Source organism: Schistocerca gregaria, chromosome 11 (assembly GCF_023897955.1).
Source record: "Schistocerca gregaria isolate iqSchGreg1 chromosome 11, iqSchGreg1.2, whole genome shotgun sequence".
NCBI classification, from domain to species: Eukaryota; Metazoa; Arthropoda; class Insecta; order Orthoptera; family Acrididae; genus Schistocerca; species Schistocerca gregaria.
In genome coordinates, this window is record NC_064930.1 from 68,875,446 (window position 1) to 68,901,020 (window position 25,575).

At 44.8% G+C, this 25,575-nt stretch overlaps 2 protein-coding genes across 4 annotated transcripts in view; one reads left to right on the plus strand and one right to left on the minus strand.

Moving 5' to 3' along the window:
- Positions 1-25,575, minus strand: part of LOC126295210 (plexin domain-containing protein 1) — a 1,111,099-nt gene that overhangs the window by 241,060 nt on the left and 844,464 nt on the right. The window lies entirely within an intron of this gene.
- On the plus strand, positions 1,652-24,945 carry LOC126295211 (male-specific lethal 1 homolog). Of its 3 annotated transcripts, XM_049987551.1 has the most exons (8): positions 1,652-1,914; positions 2,010-2,299; positions 4,569-4,742; positions 9,485-9,950; positions 11,530-11,792; positions 14,123-14,247; positions 21,628-21,858; positions 24,460-24,945. In XM_049987551.1, exons 2-8 carry the CDS (start codon positions 2,024-2,026, stop codon positions 24,599-24,601), a joined length of 1,677 nt encoding a protein of 558 aa, XP_049843508.1. In that variant the 5' UTR covers positions 1,652-1,914; positions 2,010-2,023; the 3' UTR covers positions 24,602-24,945. The 3 variants fall into 3 exon arrangements, with proteins under 3 accessions (XP_049843508.1, XP_049843507.1, XP_049843509.1); XM_049987550.1 differs by having other exon boundaries at positions 1,652-2,299; XM_049987552.1 differs by lacking the exons at positions 1,652-1,914; positions 2,010-2,299 and adding an exon at positions 3,211-3,584.

Sequence of the window (25,575 nt, forward strand, 5' to 3'; positions counted from 1 at the left end):
CGATATCTTAAAATGGGGGGACCTCATACGCAGTCGTCATCGGCCCAATAAAGTTACGGTAGTTAACAGTTGCTTTGCCAGTATGTCACTGCTAATTGTGGAGCGGAAATTCATTGTGGGAATCAGATTTCAAATCATGCTAGATCACCAGATGCTTTGGCAGAATTCTTGCCATAGTTAACCATACAGCAATATCCACAAGATATGAGTGTAGTCACACCTACCGTTCATGCTGGCATGGGTGGCAGTTGACTGAGTGACGAAAATCACTTAATGCTTGTGTGTTAAAGCGACTTGACAGTTATCAACAATAGAGCATTTTATAAATTGTACTAGCAAGGGATTGCTAAACATTTTTATAAATTTGTATTACAAAGGCGTTGCACTGAATTCCCTAATGTAAAACTGTTTTGAAAAATGATACCCCTTCTATGTGTATTTTGTAAACTGCTGTTACATATTTCTAAGCAAGGTTTTATCAGTTCTTATGTAGAGGCATAGGTGTTTGCTTCCGTAACACAGAAGCGAACCCTGAGCCAAAGAAACTTAACAAAAAAATCTGTAACTCGTGTCAGCTGTTCAAAATGGTATGTTAGTATAATGCTCGTTTTTTTCATTAAAATATCTGGCAGTGTGCCATATGTGAAGGAGTCTTGCCAGTACAATGCATTTCCTTCTAGTGTTCTGTTTTTCCCAGTTGTCGTATTTTGTTAGTTGTTTTAAATTAATTTGAAATTGGGCATATGACAGATGTATCATTATAGTACTATTTCTATAAGTCAAATGCCATCAACAAATCACTATCATTTAATAAAAAATTATCTGTATTGTTAGAAAAAGTCTCAAATGTGCAAAAAATGTGTAATTTGCTGAAAATCCACATATTTCTGTAAATACTACTTGTGGAAGATTTATATCGTGGCAAGTAATCATGTGTCTCACTGCATTATTCTCTAGCTTTACTAGCCATTCTATTTCCTCATCAAATTGAGGCTCCATTGGTGTAATGTCATTTCCTACATGCACTGACATCCAAAAAATTTTTGCCGTCTGCGTATCAAATTTTATTTCATAAAATGTTTACTGTACTGTAAGGTGTAACAGAGCGATTTACTCATAGTATGGTATTCATAAAACGTCTCCTGAATTTATAAGTGCACTGTTTCATCAACCATCATGGTTCACATTATACTCGCATACAGCGCATCGTGACGTCTTATTTCCGTTCCGAACATTGTCACACGGGGGGGGATACCTATAGTTGAGAGAGAGAGAGAGAGAGAGAGATATCCATAAAACAGTACCTTTAACAATAAGTAATTAAACAGCGCTTCTCTTGTGCACCAGTAGCACATTTACGATGATATTAATCTAAATTCAAGACATAAACAGTATGTAAAACTTTTATGTAACGGCACAGAGAAAGTGAAACGGCGTTGTTGGTCTGACCTGAGCATATTGACATTTGAAAAACGCGCCAATGTTCAGTGTGAACAAGATGGCGGTTTTTGTGATTGCGTCTGTGTGGTAGGAGTAGGCAACACTGCCGAATCTGCTACCCTCTGGCGGCGCTCAGACAAACTGTTCAGTTTTCAATATGTCGGATGCACCGTAATTAGTAATATGAAGAAGATTACTGGTGGATTAAACACTGCGTTATGGTGTAAAATATCAAATTAAGTTCTAGTGAGAAGTGCCAGTACAAGCAGTGTTCGTTTTACTATAGTTATTAATACCTGAACGGTCAAATGCGACGCGACTGATGTGTACGTGTTGCCACCTAGCGGTAATGTGTGTTAGTAGTTAAAGTTTGTAGGCAGTCAGACCGATTGAGGTGCGACTTAATCGATGAACAGACGTTTAGTATTTTTCATGTGGGCCACGCTGTATTCGAAGTGTTGCGAAAAGGATCGGGTGGGTAGGCCTGCTACATGATAATAGTGTGAAGATGTCAAATCCTCTGCCAATGTTGAACGGCGATAAGACTGCTGTCGGTGATTTTTCGACAGATCCATCAGTGAACATGGTCGCTGCCATACGCGATCATATATCGTGTACGAAGCCCGTTCAAGTGGACAATTTTGTTACTGAAGACACCAAAGCTGGTATAATATATCCCTGTGATTTCGACCATATGTATGCGAGTTTGACTGAGGGAACTGTTGTCCAAAGGGAAAATCTGGAAGTCAAACATTTGAAGGATCTTTTGCTGTTGCACCTCGATCTCATACAACAACAATCGGAACAATTGGTAACGAAGGATAAACAAATTTCATCGTTGCGTCAAGAAAATGAAACGGTGAGTTACAATGATACTTGTTAAATTACATAATTTATAACTTTTTTTGTTTCAATTGTGAAAATGGAAGCATCCTTCCGCTGTTTCTCTTCCGCAGTTCTGCGAGTCGCCTATAGAGACCGTTGCTGTAGCTGCCGTACCAGTCGTTACGCGCTCTAAATCCCACGACAAGCGTTTGTTATGATCACTATATAAATGAGGGGGCGTGTGGATTGTACTTTCATTAGAGGCGAAATCCCGATGATGACCTAAATGCACTAGTTTTGCGTCCTATAGCGCGGTGAAATTGTTTACATTATGGCTACCAGTTCAGTCACTAGCTGAAAATGTTTTGAAAGTAGAAATTGGCTTTGTTTTGTTTTGGAATGCATTACATTAGATTTTGTTTTTATTTCGGTTAACGGTAGTGTATTGTAAAATGACTTGAAGCTAATCATTAGCACCTTGTTTATGTTTTTGTTTTAGTTCCTATTAAGTTATGAGCGTCTTGTGTTGCATCTTCATTTTCCCGCTTAAAATTGCATCCGTAACTAATAGTACCGCTTGAAGGTACTGAGATTACTTGGTTTAAGATGGAATCGTAGGCAAACTTACCGCGTAAACTTAACTACAGATTAATTGGGAAATCAGAATGTAAAATGGTTCTTTTGTTCACAAATCCTGTACATTGTTGCTTCCCGTTCATTGTTCGTTTCAGCAGCGAAACACCGATCAGAAACATACTAGAGTTCAGTTCTTATTGAGTTGTATTTTTGCGGTTGGTTCTTAGTTAATAGTTTTTAAGCTTAAAACCGAAAATGTAATTTGGGCGGGAACACATTTATTTACAATGACAGTTCATAGATTTCTTTTGAATTGAAATTAGGTTAATGATCTACTCGGCTAGCATGAGCAGTATAATCTTTTCGTAGTAATGAGAGTATTTGGAGACAAGTGCTCAGGAATCTAACACTGACTTGCAATTCAATTAGCTCTAACCATTGGACACCCATTGCACATTTTGGTTCCTTGCTTTCCGCCAGACTTTATTTTCGAAGTAAATTGAAAACCGTCGCAAACTATCTGCTGGATAAAGGAGAGTGTGCAGTATGTATTCAACTTTCTCAGGCAACCACCAAATGCGAACTTTTACATTAAACACCTTTTAACTACAGATAACATAAAAGCAACAGTGTGAAATACACAATTTGTATACGTTGTCAGCATGTCAGCTTTACTGGTTGGAAGATATAATAAACGATTATCAGACTGGCGTGTCACACCTGGGGCACTGTACACATACAATGTAAGTGTTGTTCATTTGACTAATACTTGTCAGTTGTCATATACATGGATGTTAATTGTCTTAGATGTTACAATATCCAGTCAGCCCCAATTGCCTTTTCACTCACAAATCTAATGCATGTATGAAAATTTGTCATCCGGAATTTATTAAAGGAATATTCGTTTGATCCTCTTGAACAACACAGTTATTAGGTATATATGGAAAAGACTCCACTGGCGGGCGTTGTCACAGCTTCGTAATTGAGGTGATGGGAACATGTAGGAGACATGATATCAGTGAGCAGTCAGATACTAGTTTCATATCTTACAACTTGCAGCTTTGTACAATAAATGTAATGTAATGTTCAATATTAACCAACAAAAACCATTTTAATTAGGTTTCTGTAATTAGCTACAGCCTATTGCAGTATTTGTTATTCCTGTTAAAGGTACATGTGGACCTTCTCTGGGAGGCGACAGTGTGAATCTTACTTATTTGAGGGGTCTTCGAATATCTGTTGTGGTGGCACCATTGGATGCAATGTGCAGACAATGGTGTGTGCAGGTAACCATACCCCCTTTTGGCTTTTATTGGCAGATCGACCTGTGATGCAGTCAGAGGCCTACGTTAAAAGGTGACAGTTTAGTCATGGGTTGGCAAAGGCAGTGAAAGTAATTGTGACATGGTAGTAGTGGTAAAAAGCTGCACTGTTGACAACATTCCATAGTTAATACATTACAAATGAATACATTTATATTAGTTTATCCATCTCAAATTACAGAATCTGTCGACGTTTACATATGCATAATTTAAGTATGATTTCTTTATTTATAATGTAGATTGCAGTAAAAATGTATTATATTATACAGAAACATCCAACAAGTATTGTGAACATTTTGATTTGGGTACATACATCTCCAGTGGAAAATATGAAAAGAGAGAGGGGCAGTGTGACTTAACAACCCTCAGGTGTCAATTTATTGAAGAATGACTTTCTGTTTACAGCTCCGGCAAAGGTTGGAGCGCATGGACCGTCGTGTTAACCTTCACAAACAACGAGATGGGTTAATGCCACCTGTAGATAATATTGCTGAGCGTTCCCCTCCTGTGCCATCATTTGAAAGTACATTTGTCGTTCCCAAGTTGGAACCAAATGTGCTGCCTTCCTCGCCAGAATCGGTGAGTATTGCTGTTACTTAATCCTAAATGTATATCCACTCTTAAGTAAGGTTCCACTGCTCTTTCTCTCCCCTGCCCTGCCCCCAATCTGTGCTGCCAAATTCATTGTTTCACACACTGAGGTAACCAGTGTTTGACACTTACATGAAGCTGCACCTACATTGACGGTTGATGAATTTCATTAATGAGGTTTTATTACAGGCAGTAGGTGACATCAAGTAAGAAAATACGTTTAGGGCCTTGTTTGTCCAGATATATCACGAATTATCTGTTTAGGTTGGACCTAACAGCCAGCTTGATTTGCTACAAATTAAACTGGCAACAACTGTATTTATAATCTAGGTTGCCACTATTATTTGACTTTTTTTCCAGATACAAGGTGTCTTCAAAAAAAATGGATCTTTACATAAAATATCTTTATTCTCACTGTACTGTATTTTAAGCACTGTCCCCTCAAAGTTATTCCCTTTTCTGGCAGTACACCATTCTCCATGTTTCTTCCATTTTTATAATGCCTCCTGGAATACACTTTGACACGAACCGAGGTCTCTTTGTCATGCTGTTCTGAATCTCCTATGTCCTTTTAATGTGGTTATAAGTTTGGGAAATAAAAAGAGGCTACTGGGGCTATATTCAGAGCAGAGGGTGGATGGGTTAAAACAGATGTCTGATATTTTGCCAGATAACTGGAGACAAGGAGCAATATGTGGCCCGAAATATTGTTGTGACACGTCATCCTCTGTGCTCTCCCCCCCCCCCCTCCCACCATGCTCTCTCTCTTCCCCCCCCCACCCTCTCCCACCCTGCTCTCTCTCTCTTCCCCCCCCCCACCCTCTCCCACCCTGCTCTCTCTCTCTTCCCCCCCACCCTCTCCCACCCTGCTCTCTCTCTCTTCCCCCCCCACCCTCTCCCATCCTGCTCTCTCTCTTCCCCCCCACCCTGCTCTCTCTCTTCCCCCCCCACCCTGCTCTCTCTCTCTCTCTCTCTCTCTCTCTCTCTCTCTCTCTCTCTCTCTCTCTCTCTTCCCCCCCCCCACACCCTCTCCCACCCTGCTCTCTCTCTCTCTCTCTCTCTCTCTCTCTCTCTCTCTCTCTCTCTCTCTCTCTCTCTCTGTCGCTCTCCCTCTCCCCCCACACACCCTCTCCCACCCTGCGCTCTCTCTCTCTCTCTCTCTCTCTCTCTCTCTCTCTCTCTCTCTCTCTCTCTCTGTCCCCCCACACCCTCTCCCACCCTGCCCTCTCTCTCTGTCGCCCCACCTTCTGCCACCCTTCTCTCTCTCCCACACCCCTCCCACACTGCTCTCCCCCCACACCCCTCCCACACTGCTCTCCCCCCACACCCCTCCCACACTGCTCTCCCCCCCACACTGCTCTCCACTGGACTCGCATTCGGGAGGATGACGCTTCAATCACGTCTCCGGTCATCCCGAAGTAGGTTTTCCGTGATTTCCCTAAATCGTTTCAGGCTAATGCTGGGATGGTTCCTTTGAAATGGCACGGCCGATTTCCTTCCCAATCCTTCCTTACCTCGAGCTTGCCCTCCGTCTCTAATGAATTCGTTGTCGACGGGACGTTAACCACTAACCACCACCACCACACTGCTCTCCCCCCCTGCCCCCCCTCCCACACTGCTCTCCCCCCTGCCCCCCCTCCCACACTGCTCTCCCCCCTGCCCCCCCTCCCACACTGCTCTCCCCCCCTGACCCTCCCTCCCACACTGCTCTCCCCCCTGACCCTCCCTCCCACACACTGCTCTCCCCCCTGACCCTCCCTCCCACACACTGCTCTCCCCCCTGACCCTCCCTCCCACACACTGCTCTCCCCCCTGACCCTCCCTCCCACACACTGCTCTCCCCCCTGACCCTCCCTCCCACACACTGCTCTCCCCCCTGACCCTCCCTCCCACACACTGCTCTCCCCCCTGACCCTCCCTCCCACACACTGCTCTCCCCCCTGACCCTCCCTCCCACACTGCTCTCCCCCCTGACCCTCCCTCCCACACACTGCTCTCCCCCCTGACCCTCCCTCCCACACACTGCTCTCCCCCCTGACCCTCCCTCCCACACTGCTCTCCCCCCTGCCCCCCCTCCCACACTGCTCTCCCCCCTGCCCCCCCTCCCACACTGCTCTCCCCCCTGCCCCCCCTCCCACACTGCTCTCCCCCCCTGCCCCCCCCTCCCACACTGCTCTCCCCCCTGCCCCTCCTCCCACACTGCTCTCCCCCCTGCCCCCCTCCCACACTGCTCTCCCCCCTGCCCCTCCTCCCACACTGCTCTCCCCCCTGCCCCCCCCCTCCCACACTGCTCTCCCCCCTGACCCTCCCTCCCACACTGCTCTCCCCCCTGACCCTCCCTCCCACACACTGCTCTGCCCCCTGACCCTCCCTCCCACACACTGCTCTCCCCCCTGCCCCTCCCTCCCCCACACTGCTCTGCCCCCTGACCCTCCCTCCCACACACTGCTCTCCCCCCTGCCCCTCCCTCCCCCACACTGCTCTGCCCCCTGACCCTCCCTCCCACACACTGCTCTCCCCCCTGACCCTCCCTCCCACACACTGCTCTCCCCCCTGACCCTCCCTCCCACACACTGCTCTCCCCCCTGACCCTCCCTCCCACACTGCTCTCCCCCCTGCCCCTCCCTCCCCCACACTGCTCTCCACCCTGACCCCCCTCCCACACTGCTCTGCCCCCTGACCCTCCCTCCCACACACTGCTCTGCCCCCTGACCCTCCCTCCCACACTGCTCTCCCCCCTGCCCCCCCTCCCACACTGCTCTGCCCCCTGACCCTCCCTCCCACACACTGCTCTGCCCCCTGACCCTCCCTCCCACACACTGCTCTGCCCCCTGACCCTCCCTCCCACACACTGCTCTCCCCCCTGCCCCCCTCCCCCACACTGCTCTCCCCCCTGACCCTCCCTCCCACACACTGCTCTCCCCCCTGACCCTCCCTCCCACACACTGCTCTCCCCCCTGCCCCCCCTCCCACACTGCTCTCCCCCCTGACCCTCCCTCCCACACACTGCTCTGCCCCCTGACCCTCCCTCCCACACACTGCTCTCCCCCCTGACCCTCCCTCCCACACTGCTCTCCCCCCTGACCCTCCCTCCCACACACTGCTCTCCCCCCTGACCCTCCCTCCCACACACTGCTCCCCCCCTGACCCTCCCTCCCACACACTGCTCTCCCCCCTGACCCTCCCTCCCACACTCTGCTCTCCCCCTGACCCTCCCTCCCACACTCTGCTCTCCCCCCTGACCCTCCCTCCCACACACTGCTCTCCCCCCTGCCCCCCTCCCACACTGCTCTCCCCCCTGCCCCCCCCACTGCTCTCCCCCCTGCCCCCCCTCCCACACTGCTCTCCCCCCTGCCCCCCCTCCCACACTGCTCTCCCCCCTGCCCCCCTCCCACACTGCTCTCCCCCCTGCCCCCCCTCCCACACTGCTCTCCCCCCTGACCCTCCCTCCCACACTGCTCTCCCCCCTGCCCCCCCTCCCACACTGCTCTCCCCCCTGACCCCCCTCCCACACTGCTCTCCCCCCTGACCCCCCTTCACGCTCTCCCCCCCCCCCCGCCCCGCTCCCCCTCCCCGCTCTCTCCCCGCTCCCCCTCCCCGCTCTCCCCCCGCTCCCCCTCCCCGCTCTCTCCCCCCGCTCCCCCTCCCCGCTCTCTCCCCCCTACCCGCTCTCTCCCCTATCCCCGCTATCTCCCCCCTCCCCGCTCTCTCTCTCTCTCAATAATGTTTTCCGGAAATGTACTCTTTCTTATAGGGATTCGTATTTTTGATGGAGTATTTCAAAATAATTGTGTTTATTACATTTATTGGCGACAAATTGAGCAGCCTGCCTGAAAGGGATTATTGGGGACTAGGATACCTCCGGTCTGCTTTGTCCAGTGACATCATCGCCGTGCCGAAGACCACTACTTCGTGCATATCCAAGATGGTCCCCAAAACATCATTCATCACACCTACAAAAATACGATTCCATGTGAACCTATATCACCTGATGAAATTAGCATTACAGTCATGAGAAAAAAGAGTTACTTTGGTTAAGACAGTGATATTGTGTGAACATGAGCAATGATGATTCAGATTGGACAATGTGGTTGAACCCATGAGACAAGTTTTCAATAAACATTATTTCCCAATTAAATCATGGTAGAAGGTAGGTGGGTCAATATTTCTTAATAATATAGTCACACAATTGCTATATTAAATAAACATTGATCCAGCTGCCATCTTCCCTAATTTAACCAAAAGTATTGATGCACTTAGTGGTTATACAGGCACCTAAAAGTGAAGTTTAAGTGTATGACATCTGTTTCATGTGAAACATTCTGCACAATATATTCCATTGTGCCACCACATAATTTCATACACTCCACATCATGACGACGGTAATACACTAAATGACAATGCAACTGAACCAAATGCATTGTGGTTAGTGCAATGGAGGGCAATATGTAGATTAAAGAAAATGCCAGGACAGTTCATTTGATTTCCTTCCATGTCTTTCCCTGACTGGATCTTGTGCTTCATCTCTAACAAAAGAGTACAAGGTAAATTGCATGACCTGCAAATATCTTGTTATGTAATTATATCACATTAAAAGTATGCCTCTCTCCTGGCCACAGCACAGTAAGTTTTGTGCTACTCAAATGATATTTTACCTTTCACACAGTGTCGGAGCTACTATTTTCCTCATTCATAAGTGTCATGGCTTCGTTCTCTTACCTGTTTTACAGGTGGTGTCGGCACCGGTCCCAGCTGTTCGGCAACATTTCTACCGCCCGGGTACGCCCTTCCCAGGCAGAATAGAGTACCGTGAAGAACCGAGATACTCGCCACCGCTGCAGCACCGTGAAGTTGTGGTGACGAGAGAGAATGGGGTGCCCAGTGCGAACGCTACACTCGCGGTGGCGCCTCCCGCTGCCTGCGAGGCAGAGGAGGAGCCGCCAAAGCGGAGGAGGACGGACGAGGGCGAACCTTCACCGAGGGTGCCCTCTCCCACAGGGCATCCGTCATCTCTCGGTGGGGAGCGTGTATCAGACACTGCACTCGACTCTGACGGAGCGACGCCACACCGCGATAGTTCTGAGACCTCTCACACAGACGACTGTCAGCGTATGGGCCGGGGCACAGCTGCGTGGGTGTCATGTGCTGGGAGGCGACGACGACGTCTCCACTTTCGCCATGGACGCTCAAATGAAAGTACGGGATTTGCTTGTCTTCAGCTAACACACTTTGTTCCTTATAATCTTAATGGGTAGTCACAAAATTTTTGGATTTCTGGTACACATTGAAATTGGTACATCCTATTTATGAAATGGAGGTGGCGTGCGCTATTCTGCTCAGGCACCTTTAGCAGCATGTTGCGCACCTGCGACATTGGTATTTCAACAGTATGTACCAGGACTCCAGACATGTACCACAGAACAGGCTAAGAATTAATGTGTAACTTTACTTTTTGGAGGTGATACTTAAAATTTTTATGACTATCCCATTTATCAATTACAATTACATATACGGAGACAGCTGAGACGAGAAACCTTCACGACAATCTGTCCATATTGTTCATAAAAAGGATTTGATTTGGAAAGCTCAAAAATTTAGACAATTACATAACTTTTTCATAGTTAGATCTGTTTATGAAATTTTCATATCTATATTATTGATCAACTAAAGGGCACAGATCCAATTGTAGGTTGCCTCTCTAGCGGCTTCCAGAAGCAATAATAATTTGATTTTCAGTATTTCAAACAGTTATTGACTGAAGTTAAAATGCTGTCATAATCTACCAATTAAGATCCATAACCTTACATTAAAAGTCTAGCACAATAAGTTGAAGTATTGTATTCAAAAATTGTATTTCTGTTTTGTCGTTCCAACATTTCCTCGTTTAAGTATTTTATAGATCGGCGGTTTTTTTCTGTAGTATGTGGCCTTGGTAAAGTCATTGCTGGTTACTGAGTGATGAATATGTGATTACTGTCCATGCAAACTAAAGTTCACACTCGGTGCGGTGGCTGATGCGAGCGAAGGTAAATGGGAAATGCCTTTATAGTTGCTCCCGTCAGCACCCGACCACTGAACGTCAACTTAGTTTGTGCAGACAGTACATGTAACCAGTTTTAAAGCAAAGTTCGTAATAATAGTCTTATGTAGACTCCTATAGCAGATTATGACAAACTGCCAGGAACTAAAAGAAGAAGAAAAGCTGTCATGTGGACATTTTAAAACATCATAATTTGAATTTTTTAGTGGTTGCAGAAAATATGAACATCTATGGTTATGAATAACATTTTTAAGCCAGAATTATATATCCTTTGCCCATTCCTGAAACATACTGTGACATACACTGTAACTAATTTCGAAAGGATGCTACCTGTTAGTAGTACACACTATACATTTTCTTCTTGCTGTAAATTATAATGTTGCTATGTACTAATGCTGAAAGGTGTATGTTGATTGCAGAATCACTTTAAAATGGGTAAAAGGCCAAAGTAGGTATAGTGGGTCAGGAAGGAATTGAAATACATCAAATGGCGAAAGCTCTCTCATTTGGACAATTGACCATTTTCTCAATAGTTCTGATGTATATGCCACCATTTGATGCAAGTTATATAAAGTGTTGATGTTATTTGGTAGTGTGTATTGACCTTTATACTAGTTGTGCAACCTATAGATTGATTGCGATATTCGACTTCACGTGGCAGTCTCGTCTCATGGCTAAAACTGAAAGCCCTAATTTTGCAAGCCCATACAGCAATGGGATTACTCTCTGTTGCAGGCGAGAGCTCGGCTGTGTCGCAACCTCACTCGCCTACCCGCAGCGGGTCGGGCGATTCGCGACACCCGAGTCGCGGACGGGGACGGCGGGCACTTCGCGTTCAACACAGGGGCCGCACGGCAGGGGGGAGGAGACGGCGCAGGTCTGGGGATGCGTTCAAGGATGTCCTGTCGACAGACAGAGCATACTGGACAACAATTGGAGAGCTGTCATCGGCGCTCAGATTGCACGAAGGCCTCGGCACGGACTGCACCACTGTGGAGGTGAGTTACCGCATCTGTACCCTAGGCTGACATTCTGTCGCCCTGATCTAAGTGGCCCGTCAGAAAATCTGTCGACAGCTTTAATAACTGTCTTGTCATCACTTGCTGTATTTGATTATAGCTTGCTAATCTTTTCACTTTGATTATATTGGAGAGGTATTGTGTATCACATATATTCATTGTCAAGTGACAAGTGTTGTAAAAAGAGTCCAATTACAGTTGCATTACTGCCTGAAATGTTTCATCATTTGTGTGTTTCTTTCCTGCACACAGCCATTGTGGACAGAATCGATAGATTTCATAGTCCTCCAATTCGTCTCACACTGTGGTCTCTGGGTAATGGAAACATTTCATTCATTGCTCAACTTCTTTCCAGCTTATTTGTAGACTCAGTAGTTTTCATATTTCTTCAATATCTCGCTGTCAGCGGTCAAATTGTTTCCTATTCCAGTCGCAGATGGAGCAACGAAAAAATTACTGTCAATATACTTCTGTACAAGCCCTAATTTTTCTTACCTTGTCTTCGCAGTTCTGGCAAGAGATGTACATAGGCAGCTGTAGAATTGTTCTGCAGTCAGCTGCAAATGCCTGTCCTCCAAATATTCCAGTTACACGAAGCTTCTCTGTAACATTTGTGTGATTATTGAATCTACCAGTAACAGAATGCTTCCGAATTACTTTGATGTTGAATTACTTTAATGTTGTCTTTTAATCTGACCTGGTGAGAATCCCAAATGCTCTAACAGTACTCAAGATTGGTTTGCCTAAGTGTTCTGTATGTGGAAATCTTGTAGATGCACTTCACTTTCTGAAAATTATCATAATAAAGCAAAGTCGACCATTCTTCTCTCCTGCTACTGTTCTTCTGTGCTCATTCGGTTACACGTTTACACCTAGATATTTAATTGACGTAACTGTGTCGAGCAGCACACCACCAATACTGCATTCGAACATCACAGGATTATTTTCCTATTCATCTGCATCAACTTCTACATTTAGAGCAAGGAGCCATTCATCGTACCAAATAGACTCTCAATCAATGTCTTGTATTCTCCCAGTCTCACAACGACGATACTACAGCATCATTAGCAAATGGTCCCAGATTGCTACTCACCTCATCATAACGTCATTTATATGTAAGTACATTCTCAAAAGTAATGCCTCCAAATTTTTTATTGTGTTTTCGATATCAATTGAGAGATTACAAATCGTGCATATTACTCAGTCTACCACACTTCACTGACGCAAGTTGCAACCATCTGCTGCTAGAGGGCTCCGAATTGTAGCATGTAACATGACAGTGTGTTACATAACTGTCAGTGCATGAGAAACGGTTCGCTGTAATTGAGTTTCTAGCTGTCCACAAACGGTGCACCCTCCCTTTCACCTCGACAGTGCCAGACCTTAACATGAGCACTGAATCATCTGCAACAATCCGAAGCCTCGGGTTAACTGTCATCTGTCATCCTCCATATAATCACCACTTGGCCCCATCCGATTTTCATGTTTCCAAAACTTAAAGAACATCTTCGAGCACTTCAAATTGATAGCGATGAGGCGGTGCAAGCTGAGGTGAGGTAGTGGCTGCGTCAACAGAGTCAAACATTGTAAGTGATTGTATCAACAAACTGGTCTCTCGTTGAGAGAAATGTGTTTGTTGCCAGGGTGACTATGTTAAGAAATAAAGATGTAGAACATCAGTAATGTTTGTTTTATTTATGTTTTGAGTTCTTACATAACAAATTTGGAGGCATTACTTCTCAGCATACACTCATATACACACAAGAGCAGTGCTATCCCACTTCCCTGGGACACTCCTGAAGGATACCCTTGTCTAGGGTGTGGTGATGGTTTGAAATTATTTTGGTGTGGTAATCAGTTCAACTCTTGTAGCTTCATCTGTTATCATTAATTATCAGTGTAGCAGTAGTGGCAGTACGTCAGTGTGTAGAAGACAAAAGCTGTTCCACTTAAATGGCACAATCACTAGGGTGGTTATGCTCTTGACTTGTTAGGATAGCAAAAATGTATTTACCTGTCACGGTTAAAGTATTAATACTCAATAACGAGCAACAAATACTTGTAGTAAGTGTAATCTCAATTGTGCATGGTACAAAATGTAGTCATTACTTTTGCAGCCCCGTTATAGTGAGGAATCACATATTTGGTTTACCTTATTCATTCATTAAATATGGTATCATCAACACAGACGGGTAACTTCTTTCATTACAATCACAAAAGCATTTGGTGCAGAACATATCAAATAGTAAGTTATGTGTTTTGTAAATTACCAAGAAATGTTACAATGCATTTGTAAATATTGTTTAAAGGTCCCTAGTTGGAGGCACAAGGTTTACACGAGCTGCTACGCAATGGAGGGCACCGAGAACTTGGATGATGAGGTTTTCAGCAAACGTCATCAGCGCTATGAGAGTGACGAACGACGCCGGAAAAGGTGAGTGTGCTTGGGCACTCGAGTGATAGTATTGGAGGAACCCTACTTGTGGAATCTTTCTGAAAGACTGTTGTTAAATCGGTGTTTGCCCATGTCTGAGGAAAAAATATTCAGCCGTTTTTATGGGGGTGATCACTCCCAATCGCTATTTCCTTAGGAATTAGTAATTTTCTGCCAGTGTTTTCTCCCTTACTTGTAGGGCTCTTGTCTTAAGGCATCTGGGACACATCTTTTGTCCATTCACATTTGCCACATTTCATAAGCATACTGTTTGAAGTATGCTTTTCTGGACAGAGCGGTAATATTTGCTGGCAGAGCTGATAAGACTAGCTGACATTACACGTAGTTTCATTATAAACTTATGCTAATGTTCACCTAGTAAAAAGCTGTTTGTGTGACTGTGTTTTGTAAACCCATGTCCCTATAAAAGCTGTATAGGACATTGACCTAAGACTGCCAAAGTTACAGTAGTTTTTTCTTCTGTAACGTTCCTTCCATGTTGAATTTCCCACTTACCCTCCAATTTCTCCTCTCACCATCCAATCTTGTCTTAATATCTGCCCAGTTATCATATCTCTTTGATTCCGTATGTTCTTTAGTATGCAGTTTTGTCCATAGACTCATTTCAGGCTCTCTTCAGTCATTACTTGACAAGCCATCTCAAAAATCTTCAGAGGTGTCCTGCAGTGCCACAATTCATGGGGTTCTTATTGTTTCACTCTGATATAGAACTGTGCATAGCTTGTGAAACTTTTTCTGATCTCGAGGTTTGTTGGTTGGTTTAAAGGGGGGGGGGGGGGGGGGAGACACCAAACTGCTGGGTCATCAGTACCTGAGGTTTGTATAATTGGATGTTGACAGTGGTACCTTTACATATAAACCAATTTTTCATTGGGATCATTCTTCCTTGCTACTGAGATGGTGTAGTTCGTTCATTGCCTCAAGTTTCTTGTCCATGTTTGGCATTCAGCTATCCAACCAGAGCATTACAGTCACATAGCGAGCGAGCAGGCCACTGTCATTCCCCATTACTTTCTATCCGTGCAGCAAAGGAAACGCAATTGTTAGCTATGCCACAACACAGCACAAGTCTTACAGAATAGAATCGAGTGCACACACACTTCAACTTTGCACATTCGTATGCTTTTGCAAGTCACACAAGTGGCTGTATCATTAGTTGAGATAGTGTCTGGCAGCTTCCACTGAGCTGTGCAAGGTTTATTCAGCCTTTCTATTGTGCAGTGCAGTCAAGTGAACAATGTGTGGACTTGGGTATGCAATTGCAGTACTCTACTTCGAATGTGTGTGCTACCAGTACATAACCGTACCTTGCTTTCTTTTTGTTTATGTGCATATTATAGCCACATGTCTTTTGTGTTGCACACAGTTATATTCCAGTTTAATATTGGGTATTTCATCAGCAAATTATGTTGCACCAATTTTCTGTCTGAAAAACAAACTTCCACTTCCAAACAGTCCCCTATTACTTTCATTATTTTTTCATTATAAACATTAAATCTTAGCTTCATCTTCTGTTCAGTGAGAACAAACTCCTCACCATTGCTCCACATAGAGAGACTAATTTACCATTCTATTCTTGTGGTTGATGCCACACTGCCCTAGGATTTTAACATTTTATTATAACGATGGAAAGTTCGGGATGGAATAACCGTAATACTACGAAAAGGGTATATTACTACTCACAACATAGTGGAGGCAAGAAGTTAAGCGTCGGACGCTGTTACTGAGCGGTTCTAGGAATTTTTGTCCAGAGCCGCGCTGCTGCTGCTGCTGCTACGGTCGCAGGTTCGAATCCTGCCTCTGGCATGGATGTGTATGATGTTCTTTGGTTAGTTAGGTTTAAGTAGTTCTAAGTCTATACACACACACACACACACACACACACACACACACACACACACAGTCTCCGGCCATTGTGACCTGTTGTGGGCTGGAACAGCATCTTAACATCAGCAGAAATCTGGGGTGGGTAATGGGAATAACTGTGAGGCATGGGCACGGGGGATGGGGGGAAGGTGATATTGGAGTAGGAGTGGGTGATGGTGTGCTGCCTGCGAGAGCTTGTGATCTTGCTGGAGTGTGGTGAGAAATTCAGAAAAGCTGGTATTGGTAGGAGGGATCCATATGGTGCAGGCTGTGAAGTGGTCATGTCCAGTGATTGGGTGATCCGGCTGTCTTTTTGGCCACAGCTCTGTGGTGGCCTTTCTTGTGGACAGACGGCTTGTTAGCTGTCGTGACCACTTAGAAAAAGCAACACGGTGCTTGCAGCTAAGTTTGTTGATCACGTGGCTTCTTTCATACTCCCTGCAAGCACCTACTCCAGGTCTGTCATTATATCATTAAAGGCAGGACTACATGTGAAAGCAGTCATGTAATCTACAAATTAAGCCACAACCACTGTGCTGCTCTCTACACGCGAATAACTGTCTTGTCCGCACGAACAGCCACCGACAAACTGTGGCCGAGCGATAACTGGCACCTGGCTGCCGAACGTGCTTCCCAACCTGCTGTGCTTCTCTTCAGTAACAGCTTGACAGCTTGTGCTGTCTGGATCCTATCCACCGACATCAGCTTTTATAAATGGCATAGGTGGCCAATCTCCTTACCATGTATCCTTTGTTCTTTCCTCCACCTGTCAATCCCCTTCCTCCATCTACTGCGCCACTGTTCGCGATTTAATTCAGCCGACTCGCCCACTAGTCTTTCCCCTCCTTTACTTCTCTCCTCTCCCCTGACCCCAGCACAGCATTCCAACTCTGCACCAACCAGTTCCATCCTGTCCCATGCCTGCTCATGCTAGCAGCAATAGTCTCTTCACTCATCCCTACCCTGCTATCTCTCACCTTCCCCATCCCATGCCTCCTTGCCCTCACTACCATCCCACCAGGTAGCTGCTCATATCAGGTGCTGTTCCAAACCACTGTCAGGCCAGAGACGGTGGCGGTGTGTGTGTGGGCGCACGCTCTTTTTTTTCTTCTCCCCATTGTGCCTGTCCACAGCTCAGCACTTCCTCTGTATGGTGAATAGAGGTGTATCATTTCCGAAACGTTTATCCTTGTTTCGTGTAACTAACAGCATTCTCTGAATCTGTAAGATTCCTGATAGTTGCTGTGGGCTGGGCGCAGCAGCTCCGGGTGCCTACTGCAACAGATTACATTACACAATGTTGTAAACGTCTGTATGACAATGGGTCAATGTTGCCAGAGCTCTATATGCTTGTGTTTTTGCCTGCGCTCAACTTAAACTGATTCGACAGTACAGATGTGATGTTTGCTTTTTATTTCTTATATGAGTCTCATGCTATTAGCTGCAGTGCTAGAAATTCTCTTCAGCGCCCCGTGCCCCTACTTCTCCTAAAAAGTACTTGCAATTTTTTTTTTACTTCCCTTATCTGATGAAAAGTGTTTTCAAGTATATCGTGGACGTGTGCGATGTAAGAGTGACAGCACAGAATTTTTCACATCTGTTCCCCTTGCTGTAAGCAAAAGAATGATAATGTGATGCAAGTGTTACTTTAATGAAACTCCTATGCACACTTTTTGATTACTGTGCAACAAAGATATTGGTAATCATTTGTAGCATCCAGCCACTTTTAATCTTGTGTAACACACTTCAAAAACATGTTTTAAGAGACAGTACTCTCATCGTAAAGTTATGAATGAACAGCACATACGGTTATAACATTAAAAACCCTTAACAACACATTTGCAGTATCCGTGAAATAAAAACCCATTGGACTTGGGTCCTCTTCTTGTGCTAAAATCATTCATTTCTTTCCATAACAGGCCCATTGTGCAGCAGGTGTTGTCATCACGAGTTGAGACACAGTGTGTCCAGTTGACACTCAACACTGATGTTGTGTTACAGATGACAGGGTGTATACGACCCGGGAGATCCAGGAAAAACCCAGGAATTTTTTCATGCTGGAGAAAACTGGGAAATCCCGGGAATTTTTTAGAATTCCGTGTTTTTTGTTTTAGTTTTCAGTTAAATTTTTGTTATTTTGACTGGTAAGAAATAATATTCAAACAAGGGATATTACTGTATTTCGCTACTGCAGAATAACATTGCAGCAATGAAACATGAACGAGAGAAAGAAACTAAAATAATACTTAAGTTGCAAAGGAAGTGCGCCATGTACAACAACAAAACGCAGTGCTCATACGAGCATCTACCAGCAGCAAAATTTGTCAAAGGCTTTAGGAAGACTATGCAATACTTTATAATAACAAATTGCCTCTGATGAGGGTGACGTCTCAACTGTTTACATTAGATTCGTGTGAGCAGTTGCGTGCGGCCCCATGCCCATGTGCAGTTGAGTTGCACTTGTGTAGTACCTTCTCCCACTTCTGGCTACAAAAGTGTGGCTGTTAGCTGTATAAGCAGTGGCAGCAAGATGCTTCTCAGAAAAATTTTACTGTCGCGCACAAGCTGCCATATTCTCTGGGAACAAACGCAGTCCCTCAGCCACATATGTGGGGACTGCGTCAGCTTTCAGACAACTCTACATACAAAGTTTGCCAAGGTAATCCCATTCCTGATGTCCAGGCAGAGCTTCAAGGAATCCTCAGAACCTTAGGCCCCCTACAAAACCTTTCACCTGACTCCATCAAACTCCTGACCCTGCTGACACCTCGCACTCCTATCTTCTACCTACTTCGTAAAATTCACAAACGCAAACATCCCGGCCTCCCCATTGTGGCTGGTTACCAAGCCCCCACAGAATGTATCTCTGCCTACGTAGATCAACACCTTTAACCCATTACATGCAGTCTCCCATCCTTCATCAAAGACACCAATCACTTTCTCGAACGCCTGGAATCCTTACCCAGTCTGTTACCCCCGGAAACCATCCTTGTAACTATTGATACCACTTCCCTATACACAAATATCCCGCACGTCCAGGGCCTCGCTGCAATGGAGCACTTCCTTTCACGCCGATCACCTGCCACCCTACCTAAAACCTCTTTCCTCGTCACCTTAGCCAGCTTCATCCTGACCCACAACGTCTTCACTTTTGAAGCCCAGACATACCAACAATTAAAGGGAACAGCCATGGGTACCAGGGTGACCTCCTCGTATGCCAACCTATTTATGGGTCGCTTAGAGGAAGCCTTCTTGGTTACCCAAGCCTGCCAACCCAATGTTTGGTACAGATTTATTGATGACATCTTCATGATCTGGACTCACAGTGAAGAACAACTCCAGAATTTCCTCTCCAACCTCAACTCCTTTGGTTCCATCAGATTCACCTGGTCCTACTCCAAATCCCATGCCACTTTCCTTGACGTTGACCTCCATCTGTCCATTGGCCAGCTTCACACACCCGTCCACATCAAACCCACCAACAAGCAACAGTACCTCCATTATGACAGCTGCCACCCATTCCATATCAAACGGTCCCTTCCCTACAGCCTAGGCCTTCGTGGCAAACGAATCTGCTCCAGCCCTGAATCCCTGAACCATTACACCAAAAACCTGAAAACAGATTTCGCATCCTGCAACTACCCTCCCGACCTGGCACAGAAGCAAATAACCAGAGCCTCATCCCCTCAAACCCAGAACCTCTCACAGAAGAACCCCAAAAGTGCCTCTCTTGTGACAGGATACTTTCTGGGACTGGATCAGACTCGGAATGTGGCTCTCCAGCAGGGATACGACTTCCTAAAATCCTGCCCTGAAATGAGATGCATCCTTCATGAAATCCTCCCCACTCCACCAAGAGTGTCTTTCCGCCGTCCACCTAACCTTGGTAACCTCTTGGTTCATCCCTATGAAATCCCCAAACCACCTTCCCTACCCTCTGGCCTCTACCCTTGTAGCCACCCCCGGTGTAAAACCTGTCCTATGCACCCTCCCACCACCACCTACTCCAGTCCTGTAACCCGGAAGGTGTACACGATCAAAGGCAGAGCCACGTGTGAAAGGACCCACGTGATTTACCAACTGACCTGCCTACACTGTGACGCTTTCTATGTGCGAATGACCAGCAACAAACTGTCCATTCGCATGAATGGACACAGGCAGACAGTGTTTGTTGGTAATGAGGATCACCCTGTGGCTAAACATGCCTTGGTGCACGGCCAGCACATCTTGGCACAGTGTTACACCGTCCGGGTTATCTGGATACTTCCCACAAACACCAACCTATCCGAACTCCGGAGATGAGAACTTGCCCTTCAGTATATTCTCTCTTCTCGATATCCGCCAGGTCTCAGCCTCCGCTAATTTCAAGTTGCTGCCGCTCATACCTCATCTGTCTTTCAACAACTTCTTTGCCTCTGTACTTCCGCCTCGACTGACATCTCTGCCCGAACTCTTTGTCTTTACAAATGTCTGCTTGTGTCTGTGTATGTGCGGATGGATGTGTGTGTGTGTGTGTGTGTGTGTGTGTGTGTGTGTGTGTGTGTGTGTGTGTGTGTGTGTGCACCTGTCCTTTTTTTCCCCCCTAAGGTAAGTCTTTCCGCTCCCGGGATTGGAGTGACTCCTTACCCTCTCCCTTAAAATCCACATCCTTTCGTCTTTCCCTCTTCTTCCCTCTTTCCTGAAGAAGCAACCGTCGGTTGCGAAAGCTAGAAATTCTGTGTGTGTGTTTGTGTGTTTTATTTATTGTGCCTGTCTACCGGCACTTTCCCGCTTTGTAAGTCTTGAAATCTTTGTCTTTAATATATTTTTCCCATGTTGAAGTTTCACCTTCTCCCCCCTATGTAATACACCCTGGATGATTAGCTGTATATACTTTCTCCCCCACCACCACGTATACACCCTGGATGATTAGCTGCTGTGCCCGAGCTACTGCCTGAATCTTGACACCATTTTCATTCTGCGTTTGGGTTCCCTTACTTCCAGCATTCTTACTGGCAGACTGATGTCTGTGGTTGTCATCTCTGGTTAGCACAGTGACAACGTACCAAATACTTATAATGAGGAGTCCACATTAAAATAAACCCTGTAGGGTGCTAAAGAATTTCGTATTGTCCTCTTCCATTTGGATGTTAAGAACACTAACATATTAATTTTCATGAGTGGTTGTTTACAACTTTTCTAGTGAGTCACATTTTCTTTCTTTTTTTAAAATCTTCTTCCATTTCATTTGAGAGGTGACCCATTTTGTACACTCGTTGTGGATGTCTCTTTGTGTTCCTTGTATCAGACCAAATTTTTTCTCCCTGTTTGTACAGTATACTTTGCATTACAGGATACACATTGTCTTTTACATTTTAAAAACCACGAGGTTGAGGATGTTTAAAATCACATGGTTATGGAGACGGAGAGGTAAAAAGCTTGCCACAAATAAGAAAGGGACAAAGTACGAGGAAATTGCTGCCAATGACAGTACACATTATTCTGTTTTGACAGGTGGGACGTGCAGCGTATCCGCGAGCAGCGCCACGTGGAAAAGTTGAGGCAGCAGGAGGCGGCACGCGCTGTGTCCGCCCCCATCGGTCGCGCGTCTGGCGGGCACCGCCGCAGTGACGACAATCCCCTCGCATCGCTGTGGCCGTCACCGGAGGATGTCACTTATGTGGAGATTGGCGAAAAGCTGCCTGTTGCTGCATTTGGAGCCCCTGTTATCAACTTCCACCCCAAGTAAGTTGTCTCCCATTGAGGTCTCAATTTTCATGCTGTAGTGTAGGCGTTGGTGCCAGTTGTTCAGGAGTCTAAATATTTCTAGTATGTAGTACTAGTGGAGTGGACCTTCTGTGAGGTGACAAAGGCAGTGGGAAATATGGGAAGCAAGCAATCTTTAGGTAGTAGATTATCCATTTATAATAAGGTGATTTTTGAAAAACTGAGAAACGAGCCTAAAGTATTCATCTCTGACAAGAACAAATATATTCAGTCCTAATACTCTTTAAAGCGTGTGACTCATGTTTTACTGCTGGAAGACAATGCAAACCCCCAATTCTACTGTTGGACATCTCTGTAACATTTTCCTTTTTTTCCCATTTCTTCCTTAGTTAAATGTAGGGACTTGCCCGTGTTACGTGTCCTATCTCTTTGTTTGTGATAGAGGTTATGATAAAAGATTACAGTTTCTGTAAATACTTCTTTCTGGTAAATGTTAGCTTCAAATGACTGCATGGCGTCCTGAAGCCTAACAACCCCTGTAAACAATCAAATTATTTGCCAAACTCTTTGTCAGGTCGTCTGGCAGTGTGCAGCATTGTTTGACGTGCTTGTCAAATGTGTGCTGTGTTTGACATGTTTGATGGAAATTTTAATTGATCGCTGATTTCACAGGTTGTTAGACATTGTTGTTGATATATTACTATACATGTCCAGTTGTATAATTAGTTTCCACGTATATGGAAACTATGATCAAGAGTGATGGAATTAACAAAATATTAGAAGCGTTTCGCTTCTTTCCCTGCCATATAACACAGGAAGACATCAAAAGAAAGTAAATCAGTATTGTATTCTCAACATACAACTGGGAGTGTTTAAAATGGAAAAATAAAAGCTATTTGTTTCTTTCAGAGGTTATGTATATTTCCATTAGATTTTTCATGTGGACATTTCTGTCTTAATTTCAACCATTCAGTGGACAGAGGTTTTGTTTTCTTCTTTATATGTATTTCTAAAGTCCGTGTAAAAGATTCTTCGTTTACATTGGTAGCTGTTCCCACTAGCATCAGAATGATATCGGACACTGTGTGGTAGCTGCTTCAAAAGTGAGGTGAATTTGACAAACAAGTTTGATCATTAACATTGGTCATTAACATTGGTCATAAATGTAAAGCTCTACTTACTGACCCTGACAGGCCATTCGGGACCAGCTGGCCACAATGTCAACTTCTTTTAATGTTAGCATTTTGATTTAGTGAGGAAGGGTATGGGCTAAGCGCATAACTCTCCCAGCCATTAGGGGCTTCCCAGACTGTGGAGCTGCTACTTTTCAATCAAGTTGCTCCTCAGTTGGCATCAGCTCGAATTCAGTCCATTCCGGACCTTCCACCAAAGAAAAATCCCTGGTAGTACTAAGAATCGAACTCGGGTCTCGTACTTAGCACTCTTCTATTAACTTTTAAAAAGTAGAAACTGTGTTTGCCTTGAGTCAGTGCAACTGAAGGCATGCAACTACCTGGACTTTATTCGTCCAGTATTTCAGAATGAGAACACGTAATTTAAAACCTTCACGGTGTCTCGCTGTACCCTCCACAAAATGATGAAAAAAGTTTCATTGCTCACTACATTAAGCTGTTTGTGCAGTAAAACTTTATCCTCAGGTATGACACCGTAATTTATTAGTTCCTCACTACCGACTCTATTCACAACATAGTTTACAGACAGTATCCACATATACCACTGAATGTATCTGCAAAATTATGTCGTCGTACAACACACAGTTCAGGAGATACGGTGTCAAACATTGAGATGCTTGAAAAACTTCCTTGTGCTTAAAATGGAGTGCAAATCATCCAGACTATATTTAATCAGAAGCTGTTTGTTGTATATAGTTCAATTCTTTAAAAATAAGCAGTGGTTTACTAGTAATAACTAGCAGCCACGTTTGTCATATTTACCATTGATCTCAAACCATTTGCGTTGCCAACAAAGCCCTTTGATTGTGTTGCTATATCTGTCTGTCATCCTGTAATAGATTTTGTTTGCAGTATAAGAGATCTTATTTATGTATCGGATGGCTGAAAAGTAAAGGTACTTACATTGACATTATGTCTTCCACATGTAGATCTGACTTCCGTACATAGCAAGAAATAAAGCTCAAAAGGAGTTCAAAATTTGTTGTACTCACTCATTTTTGCTTTTCGAATGACACTTCGTCCTCTGCAAATAACATTTCAGTGCATGTTTGCTGCATCCGGAATGATTTCTAGAAGAAATCCATTTTTGTGAGCTAAAGACTGCTCTGCTATATTTATTCCCCCACAGTTAATCTTGAAAATTTTGCCAAGAGAAATTGTGATTGTACGTGGGCACGTTTTCATTGCCTCTGGAAATGTCGCTTTACTGTTGGCTTAGTACTTCAAGGAGAGTGGCCTACTGTGTTCCTTAAGCATACCTCACAAGTCTTCTGTTACTGGGATTATGCAGTGTTCCACATGCAGTTTGGAGTGCTTACCTAATGTAAATGCTCTTCAGTGAGACCGCAGAAAATCTTTCTCTCTTAAAAAAATCATAATAGTGAAACACTCAATGACCTTTTTCCCTTCATCTTTCCTGTTACAGTGAGTTCTCACTACCGTGGAAGTGGCGGCCAGGTGTCCCAGAGAAGATGCTGCGTAGGAGACACCACGGGCCCTACACGAACCGAGACGGAGTGCCGCACCAGGGCCGCGAGGGCGGAGGTGGAGGCGGCACAAAGCGCTAAGGCCAGGTGCGGAGCTGTCACTACAGCTCGCCAGAGATCTCAGTTCGCGCACCCAGCTGCGGCTGTGGGTGCGGAACCTACACCACCCGTCCCGTGGGGGGCGCCCGACTGTTATCGGAGTAGCTTTAACTGGTGACAAAATGAACTGTGGACTCTCGATTCGGAACACTGTGAAAAAAATTATAAAAATTATATGTGTGTTTGTGTGTATATGTGTGTGTGAGAGAGGACAGAGTGAGTGGATGTATACTTTTGTTTGAATGCGGGTACAAAATGTTGCACACTTTAACAATATTTGTGATCAAAGAATAGTGGAAAGTTAATAAAATCTTCCTTTGTATATATTTTAGCGTCCCGTTTATCTTCTCTGTGCTTTAAACAGCACTCGGGGATTGCTATTCATTAGTGTGCATTAACTATGAGACAAGAAACCTCATAGTTTGATTTAAATACTGGGTGATCAAAAAGTCATTATAAATGGGAAAACTTAATAAACCATGGAATAATGTAGATAGAGAGGTAAAAATTGACACACATGCTTGGAATGGCATGGGGTTTTATTATAACCACCTCATATTGCTAGACGCGTGAAAGATCTCTTGCGCGTATCGTTTGGTGGTGATCATGTGCTCAGCCACCACTTTCATCATGCTTGGCCTCCCAGGTCCCCAGACTTCAGTCCGTGCGATTATTGGCTTTGGGGTTACCTGAAGTCGCAAGTGTGTCGTGATCGACCGACATCTCTAGGGATGCTGAAAGACAACATCTGACACCAGTACCTCACCGTAACTCCGGACATGTTTTAAATGCTGTTCACTACATTATTCCTCGACTACAGCTATTTTTGAGGAATGATGGTGGACATATTGAGCATTTCCTGTAAAGAACATCATCTTTGCTTTGTCTTACTTTGTTATGCTAATTATTGTTATTCTGATCAGATGAAGTGCCATCTGTCAGATGCTTTTTGAACT